Source organism: Camellia sinensis, chromosome 14 (assembly GCF_055761805.1).
Source record: "Camellia sinensis isolate YWXY chromosome 14, ASM5576180v1, whole genome shotgun sequence".
In the NCBI taxonomy this organism is placed as follows: domain Eukaryota; kingdom Viridiplantae; phylum Streptophyta; class Magnoliopsida; order Ericales; family Theaceae; genus Camellia; species Camellia sinensis.
In genome coordinates this window covers 33,992,902-34,001,623 of record NC_138974.1, presented here as the reverse complement: position 1 = coordinate 34,001,623, position 8,722 = coordinate 33,992,902, and the positions used below count along the sequence as shown (strand labels likewise).

Here is an 8,722-nt window from a genome sequence, read left to right as displayed (position 1 = left end):
ACCGGGCTCGCCCCGAGCCGCCCATGGGACGCGAGTCAATTTTACACTTTTATCAATGTAAATGTTAATATGTCAATGTGAATATTCACATTGTCAACAGGCCGGGCCGGGCCCGCCCCGGGTCGCCCATGGGTCGTGGGCTAGTTTCGGGCAGCCACGGGGCGCGGACTAATTTTATACTCTTATCAATGTGAATGTTAACATGTCAATGTGAATATTTGCATTATCAACGGGTCGGGCCGGGCCCTCCCAGGGCCGCCCACGAGTCGCAAGCGGGTTTCTGGTCGGCCACAAGCCGCGGGCTAATTTTACACTCCTATCAATATGAATGTTAACATGTCAATGTGAATATTCACATTGTCAACGGGCCGGGCCGGGCCCGCCCGACCCGGGCCCGGGCTTCGGGATGCCCACGGGTCATGGGCCAATTTTACACTCTTGTCAATGTTAATGTTAATGTTAATATGTCAATGTGAATATTCATATTAGGAACGGGCCGGCCCGGGTCCACCCCGGGCGACGGGCTGGTTTCGGGCCACCCACGGGTCGTAGGCCAATTTTACACTCCTATTAATGTGATTGTTAACTTGTCAATGTGAGTATTCATATTATCAATGGGCCGGGTCGGGCCTATTTTTTTGGCTTGTGGGCCGGCCCGGCCCGACTCGAATTTTTCCGGGCACCAATGAGGATCGACATGAGCCGGGCCCCTACACATTGACGATATAAACATTTATATTGACGGTGTGAATATTCACATTAAGGGTATTTTGGTAATTATGTCACCCATAGGACTTATTGAAACATAAGAAAATAATGTGAACTAAATTGAACATAAGTAGATGAAAAGGTATTTGGTCTTCTTATCTCAAATTGGATCTAATAGAATAGTCAAAAAGAATATGAATTAGATAGAATAAAACTCTTAGAAAATGAATTTATCAAAAAAGCTCCAAAAAAATATTGAGTATTCTTGTAATGTCCTAGCTTTGCACACCAATTACAAAATATCACATTATCTAGAGAGTTCAGTAGTCTCGTACTAGTATATAAGTAACTGACACTTCTCTCGAGTAAGATGGATGACATTTGGTGAATAATCCTAATTTCCTAAAGCAAGATCTTTCATATTATGAGAGATTAATAATTTCTCGAAGAATATGAAAATATTGATGAAAAAAAACCTCTGACCCTCCCTTTCTAGTATATTTATTATTTATTATTTACCATTATAAAATATTAACTTTTGAAAAAAATTTGCAATTCAGTGCATATTTAAATATATAAATAAAAAAAAAATTCAATGATAAACTTTATCAACTTTAATAATTAAAATTATAAACTTTTTCATGAATTTATAAATCTTTTGTAAAGACACTACTGATTTGTAATTTTTTCTTAATTTTTCATAGATGGAGAGTCCAAGAAAAAGAAAAAAAAAAAAAAAAAATCTATCACCCTCCATTCTGTTATTTTAAAAAATGAATATAACCATTCACAATCCCTTCTATTTTAAGATGAATTAGAAAATTTGCATCATAATTAGATCATAGTATTAGTCAAAGATGTATATTCTTTTGTTTTAAACAAAATTCATCTTTATTTTCAGTCAAGCTTTTCACATATGCAATCTACATTAATACATGTAATTGGTTTGTGAGAGAGGGAGCAAACCACAAACCACCCCCCCCCCCCCCCCCCCCCCCAACTCCACTTTCCTGCAACCCAAATAACAGAAATGTGTTTTAAGAATTTCTTCCATAACCCAAAAATCTATTATTTCCAAATTTTCCAGGAAAACTACATGAGAAATTCTCATAACAAGTACAAAAAAAATAACATCTGACGGGCACTCATCTGCAACATTTTTCAATATCTGAAGAGAAGATTTAAAGATCTGGCATGCCCTTCCCAGTTTTAGCATCATATGTCTTTTCCAACACCAGATCCCTCTGAGTATCCTTGGGGCCAACTGAAAAAATAAACAAAAGCAAGCCACCACATCACATTAGACCTTCAATGATCCTTGTTTCGGAACAAACTTTTTTAGTAACTTTTTGACTTTTTAGCTAAAATGTGATATAAAAAAAAACTCGTATGTTTGTGATGACTTTTTGATTTTTTACAAATAGATATGCAAAAAATAGAGAGAAAAAGGGAATCTTTAACTTTTTAGTATGGGTTGTTGGTTTTTTGATTTTTTAGTGAATTTTTGACTTTTTGGCTAGAAAAGCCACTTGCCAAACAACAAGCAAAGACATCAAGGGCTTCTTTTAAATTCCAAGTCAAGCAATTATATTCTCAAAAAAATAAAAAATATGAGCAATTATTTTGTACTCTTAACAAGAAACTGTAATTTAAGAACGATTTCTAAAGAAGCAGCTACCAGTGGCCTTTGAGAAGAAGTTAGCAAGGACCATACTAAAGGTTGCCATTGAGTGGCAGCTATTCAGAGACAGTATCAAAGTTGAATTCCATCCAAAAGTTACTCATCTTCCAAATTTTCTTTTTAAGTTTCATACATGCCTAGAAGAAACTATGGCCTTTTTAATTTTCCTACTAAACTAAATATGATAAACAGAAGGAATGCTTTGAATGCTCTCATAACTGAGAGAACTGTTCTTTGAACTATACATGTGAGCCCTAGCAAGCAATATGCAGTCAAGAAATTACAACATACACTACTGCAGCAAAATAAACACAAAAACCCATGTTGACAGGTTACTGCCTGTCCAAAATGATAAATGTCAGGTTGTGTATGGTTAGAAAGGCATAAAAAAAAAAAAAAAAAAAAAAAGTGAAAATGAAAAGAATATAACTTTTCAATATGCATTTGGTTGGGCAGAAAGTTTGTCCAGAATGTTATTTGCATAGACTGGAAGTCAAAATTTTATTTTGTGTAAATTAACCTCATCATCCATATGTCTACGAAGTTAAATATAGACAGAGCAGACAAAGTAGCAATCTACATAGTATAGACCAACTTTCGCTGGAAAAAAATAATCTTGTGTTTTGTGTTCTTTTGCCAAAAACAAGAGGTCATTTTTTCACTTTTCAGCAAAATAGGTGGTTACATTACACGGTTCCCATTTTTTCAAGAACTTTTCCAGTTCTTCCTAACCATACTCCTAGAAAATTACTCATGTTTCCTTTCCTTCATTTTGTAGGAGGACGGTATTGAAAGGAAAAATACCACAAACAGAAATAGCAACTTATAAAAACAAACATGTCCGTGGTATCAAGATATCCATTTAGGACAAGTTTTGCATTTAGTTCTTGTTACTATGTGCATGCCAGATGTTATAATGAGAGGAAACAAAAGAGGTTAGCCCTCACATCTTCAGCCTATGTCTCACATATGAAAAAAACTTCTGTATTTTCCTGTGAATTACTAAATGCAATTTCAGCTATAGCATATAGAGCAACAACTTTTAAGTGCTGCATAAAATTGGCTATTATCATATAGTTGCAGGAAAAAGAAAACCAATACACATGAACTAAAAATTATGCACACATGCACATGCAAACAAGCACATAACATACATATAAGTTTTAAGACAGGCCAATACCAACTGTAGGTCTAGGTGTGGTCCTTATCTTTAGGATCTCAGGGCGAGGAATTATAGACCCTGATGTTCCTATTCCTCGGGAAACTCGTACTTTGGTACCATCTTCTAGATATCTGATTCCAACCTTACAAGGTCTCCTGCATAGTTAGCATCAATCACCATTCATTGATAGAACAACTGAAAGCAAAGATCAAAACAACTATGATTATTCATTTAAAATCTGGTATACAACCATACCCTGTAACTGGGTCAAGAACCTGAACGTTTGAGACATGAAGGGGGGCTTCGACTGTAAAAATCCCACCTTCATGCCCTTGCCCTTGCTTGATATGTTTCTTTACCTGCAAAAATTGTACAATATTGACTATAGGAAAACATAATGCAGCAATTCTTCCGTCATACACATGTAAACAGTTTAACAGAATGCTAAAAATTCATTGCAGATCAAAGGAGCTTGGTCAAAAAGAAATAACAAGAAATCTTATACATTTGTAGAAGCCCAAGTAATGGAAAAGATTTTGGGTCAATTTCCAGGCATGGGCATGAGTGCTTTTCATATGAAGGTTTTTAAGACTGCTTTTTGTCACTATAGTACTAAGAAGATGGACCTAATGTTTCAAGAACATGCACATGTTTGTCTTTTCAAGTATTTCTACATATGACAACTGGAACCTACAAAGCAACAGTGTCAAACAGATTCTTGACAACAAAGAAAGTGCAAAACTAAACAAAATCAGAATACGGGTGGAAATAACTGAGCAGGTTAGTAAGTGCTACTCACCAGATTTTTCCCCTCAACAATCACACGATTTTGAGAGCGAATAACACGCTTAACAATCCCAGTCTCACCTCTGTCTTTACCCCTGGTTACCATCACCTGCAAATTAAGAGAAGGAAACATTCATTGAAGAAGAGAAAAAGAAGGAGAACAGAGCCATACAGGTACAAAGAAGAAAACAATCTTCTCTCTTCTTCTTACATTATCTCCTCTAAGAATCTTCCAGTGGTGTATGAGTTTCTGAGCTGCTTTCCAACCCATTTCAAATTAAATCTGCAATCAAGGATAAACCAGGTAGTATTAGTATAACATGGCTAATTATTTTTTTAACCAGTAGATGGTCAAAATTAAATAAAATTGAGAAGAACATGTCAATTTAGCACCAAGTAACATCCATAGCACTACCAACCACAAGATTGCAAGCCTAATTCCAATGGAAGCCAATTTTTTGCAAATAATACAAAGGTAACAGTTAAACATCAATTGAACGACAAGGTTTTGTATTAAATTAAAAATGATATAAAAGATCAAGACTTGGTTGGGTTATAATCCAAATCTCCCATATGAAGATATTGTGTGATTGTGCTGCTAAATGTCATGAAACATAAAATAAATAAATAAATAAAATCAATTCCCCTTTACAGTGGTACAAGCTAGAACAGGTGAAGAATACATAACTTACCGATAAAAGGAATACAAGTGTAAATTGAAAAAGTCTTAATACACTATCATTATCACACACACAAAACTTTATTCAAGAGAACAATTTGTATTGCGAACTGACTTTCAGCCCCATCTCCAATTTACTTTAAATGATAAATAAATAAAAAAATAAATAAAAAAGGAAAAATATTTCAGTTTCCGAAAACATCAATGTGAGCCGCAATAATTAAATGTCAAATTGTGGCGGGTCTACTGACATAAAATCCAAGACTTAAAACGTTTTCCTACATTTTCTCAGCAACCAAACAGTACTCCGCTCATATTCGTTAGCAAACAAATCCTGAAAACTCTGAATGAATGTTTGGTTGCTGAGAAAATAAAGGGGAAGACAGCGAAACTTGCGATCAGAAGACAATACCAGAGATTGGAGACCCAAACATGCGACGATAGAGTGAGTTGGTCGTTCGTTGGACTGGTTTCTGTCGATCTCTCTCCGTCATATCTTGTCTTGCCCCTAGGGTTTATGTCTTCGGGAGTCAGGTATACATTTTGGTACATAAGGGACTATCCGACCCGACCCAATTCGTTGTGTGACTCCACTTATCGGATCCATTTATATAAATTTATTTTTTCAAAATAAATACTACTTTAATAAAATCATGCGAATACCGATCAAATTAATTTTTCCTTCTTTATAGGTTATAATTAATTTTTCCTTCCTTACAGGTTATAATATTCTAAAAATTTTAGAAATCAAATGAGTTATATGCTGAGCCCACAATACTACGCTAAACGGGTCCATTTCTGTTAAAAAGGGAGACGAATTTTGTTTCTTTTGTTTTCACTATTTTTTATTTTTATTTTTATAAGTTTGAAGTTTTAAAAATTAGTACATTTCCTAATAAATCCTATATTCATGTTTTATGAATCATTTAATTTTATAATATTCTTCTAAACTATAAGTCTTATTTCATATTAAAATCTCTCAAATAAAATCTATACAATAAGACAAGATTGTTTTTGAAAATATACCAAAATGTATCAGAGATACATTTAACATTAACGGCTGAGATGAATCTGAACTATACATCAATGGTTCAGATTAGTTCAAATGAGTGATGATTGCCGCCTATATACCTATCTACCCACGTCTGACCCATTCCCACACCCACACCCACACCCACACCTTTCCTCTCTATCTCTTTCTTTTGCTCTCTCACTCTTTGTTCTTCAACAGAAGCAAAAAACCCACCCTCTCTATCACAACTGACGCTCCTCCACGTCTCACCCCCTCTCTTCCACGTCTTTTAAAGGCTACCCACTCCCCCTCTCTCTCTCATCATCCTTGATTTTAAACTCTATTCCTTACATAGTCACACAAACCTTCTCCATCTCTGTCCATCTCTCACTCTTTGATTTTAAACTCACTTCCTTACATAGTTACATAGTTTTTGTTGTACAACCTCCAACAAAAGGGTTTCTATTTCACTCTTCAAATGGGTTTCTATTTCTATTGAATAAATTGTTTCTAACATATGAAATGGGTTTTGATTTCTCATGAATATATTGTTTACAGACACTGTTCATCTCTTGAAATGGGTTTAGAAATTAACTGTTCATCTCCATCATGCAGACACTGAAGGTTTTGGTTCTCCGCAGAGGCTGAAGAGCTCGCCGGAGTAGTGGCGGTGAAGAAAGAAGGAGATGGAGAAGGGGAGGAACCCTCTAGAACACCGGTAATGGAGATTTTTCTCACTCCTCCTATTAGTCCAGCACCACCTCTTAATAGCTCTTGAATCATTTTTTTTCCCTTGATCTACAACAATCCAAATATGTATATATATCGGTACATATGTTAGAAACAATATATCAGAGGATGGAGAGGATGGTGGTAGTGAGAGAGAGAGAGAGGAGGTGGCAGTTTTGGTAGGTTGATTTTTTGATAATTGGGTTGGGTTGGGTTGATTATTTTTTGTGATTAAAGTAGTCATAAAAAAATAAAACAAATGAAAAAATTAATAAAATAGTGTTGAAATTATAATTTTTCTTCCCTGTTTTTTAATGGAGACCCAATTATAATCTAAATCTTCTAAGGTCTGATGTTAAATGACATACCTGAGTGATGATATCGAAGTAGAATTGAATGGAGGAGATTTTGATGGTATTGCAATATATATGTACTAAGTCTTCTAAGGTCTTATATATATAGATACGCGTGTGTGTGTGTGTGGCGTTTATTGCCTTTATTTGACCAGTGGCTTGCTTTTGTTATGTAAAATATTAGTTTGGTACTGTTTTGGATGGGAGGGAGAAAAATATAGGAAAAGAAAATGTGTTAGTTTGGTACTATTTTGGATGGGCGGGAGAAAAATATAGGAAAAGAGAATGTGATTAATTTGCATTTGATAAAATAGTAGTTTGGTTCTCTAATTTTCATTTGAATTTCCTTTCCACACTCATTTTCAAAGTGTGAGCACTTTTTCTCCATTTTTCTAACAGTAACTTTTTTATTTTGAATGATCGGATGTCTAAGTTAGTTTATGCATACTTCGACTAATCCTGAGACCCAGGTAAAGCGTCCACTCCACATAGATCGAACACATCTCGAGCAAAGTCTATGGGCATGGCTCCAAAAAAATAATAACACTTAATGACAGTTAAACTTGAGACTTAGAAGGATGCAAGTAAATATGTTCTAAAAGCTTTAAAAGAAAAAAAAAATTATGAAAAAATTAGACTTTTCAAGAGAGCCTCTAAAATGCATCTTAAAAAGCACTGGCTGCTTTAAATAGTGTTGAGATTAAATTTAAATTTAAATAATGTTGGGGTTAAATTTAAATTTAAATTTAAATTTAAATAGTGTTGGGATTAAATTTATAATAAATTTAAATAGTGTTGGGATTAAATTCATAATAAATTTAAATAGTATTGGGATTAAATAGTGTTGGGATTAAATTTAATTTTTATCAAATTAAAAAATAAAAGTTAAATAGTGTTGGGATTAAATTTAAATTTAATCCGTGTTGGGGTTAAATTTATAATAAATTTAAATAGTGTTGGGATTAAATTTAAATTTAAATAGTGTTGGGGTTAAATTTAAATAGTGTTGGGGTTAAATTTAAATTTAAATTTAAATAGTGTTGGGATTAAATTTAAATTTAATCCGTGTTGGGATTAAATTTAAACTGATTTATTATAATTGATTTTTATAACAGTGAAATTATTATCATTTTGAATTGATTTTTTTTTGTAAAGGATGTGATACCAATATTAATAATTTATGTTAATTGATTTTTTTAAAATATGTGTACCAATATTATTTATACCCAGTGTGTTAGTGTTCCCCTTTAATTACTATGCATTTGTCTACACCATTAACATTTATTGTATACAGTTTTTATTTATTTATTTTTATTATTACTATTTTTATTTTATGGTTAATTGATGGAATGCTTTCAATATATTTCAGGGAGGAATTTAAGGATGAGAAGATGGTTGATGTGAAGTCATTACACATCCGAAACTTTCTCTGAAGTTGAGTTTGTTAGTTAGTGCTTTGCTTTGCATTTAATAATTGTTAGGATACTCATATCCAACAATTGTTTCTCTATCTTCTTTGATTGAAATTCATTGATTACCTAGGGACTTGTGTTAAAAAGAAATGTAATCCTAGATTTAATAGTAAACCACTTGATTATCTTTTCGTCTATTG

At 33.7% G+C, this 8,722-nt stretch overlaps 1 protein-coding gene and 1 long non-coding RNA gene across 2 annotated transcripts; one reads left to right on the top strand and one right to left on the bottom strand.

The window, feature by feature from the left end:
• Positions 1-1,744: 1,744 nt before the first annotated feature.
• LOC114282755 (KOW domain-containing protein) lies at positions 1,745-5,695 on the bottom strand. The gene is made up of 6 exons (XM_028225500.2): positions 5,429-5,695; positions 4,549-4,620; positions 4,351-4,446; positions 3,807-3,910; positions 3,570-3,706; positions 1,745-1,972 (listed from the first exon to the last, which is right to left on the bottom strand). Exons 2-6 carry the CDS (start codon positions 4,606-4,608, stop codon positions 1,890-1,892), a joined length of 480 nt encoding a protein of 159 aa, XP_028081301.2. The 5' UTR covers positions 4,609-4,620; positions 5,429-5,695; the 3' UTR covers positions 1,745-1,889.
• Positions 5,696-6,038: 343 nt separating this feature from the next.
• On the top strand, positions 6,039-8,722 carry LOC114293292 (uncharacterized). The gene is made up of 2 exons (XR_014350137.1): positions 6,039-6,746; positions 8,480-8,722. It is a non-coding gene; the product is annotated as an uncharacterized LOC114293292 (long non-coding RNA).

Excerpts from the sequence above, each read along its gene's own strand:
- LOC114282755 (XM_028225500.2), bottom strand. The coding sequence starts at position 4,608 with ATGGGTTGGAAAGCAGCTCAGAAACTCATACACCACTGGAAGATTCTT. Across the intron at positions 4,447-4,548 it reads AGATTCTTAGAGGAGATAAT|GTGATGGTAACCAGGGGTAA; the intron begins GTAAGAAGAAGA and ends CTTAATTTGCAG. Across the intron at positions 3,707-3,806 it reads GTTCTTGACCCAGTTACAGG|GAGACCTTGTAAGGTTGGAA; the intron begins GTATGGTTGTAT and ends CTAACTATGCAG.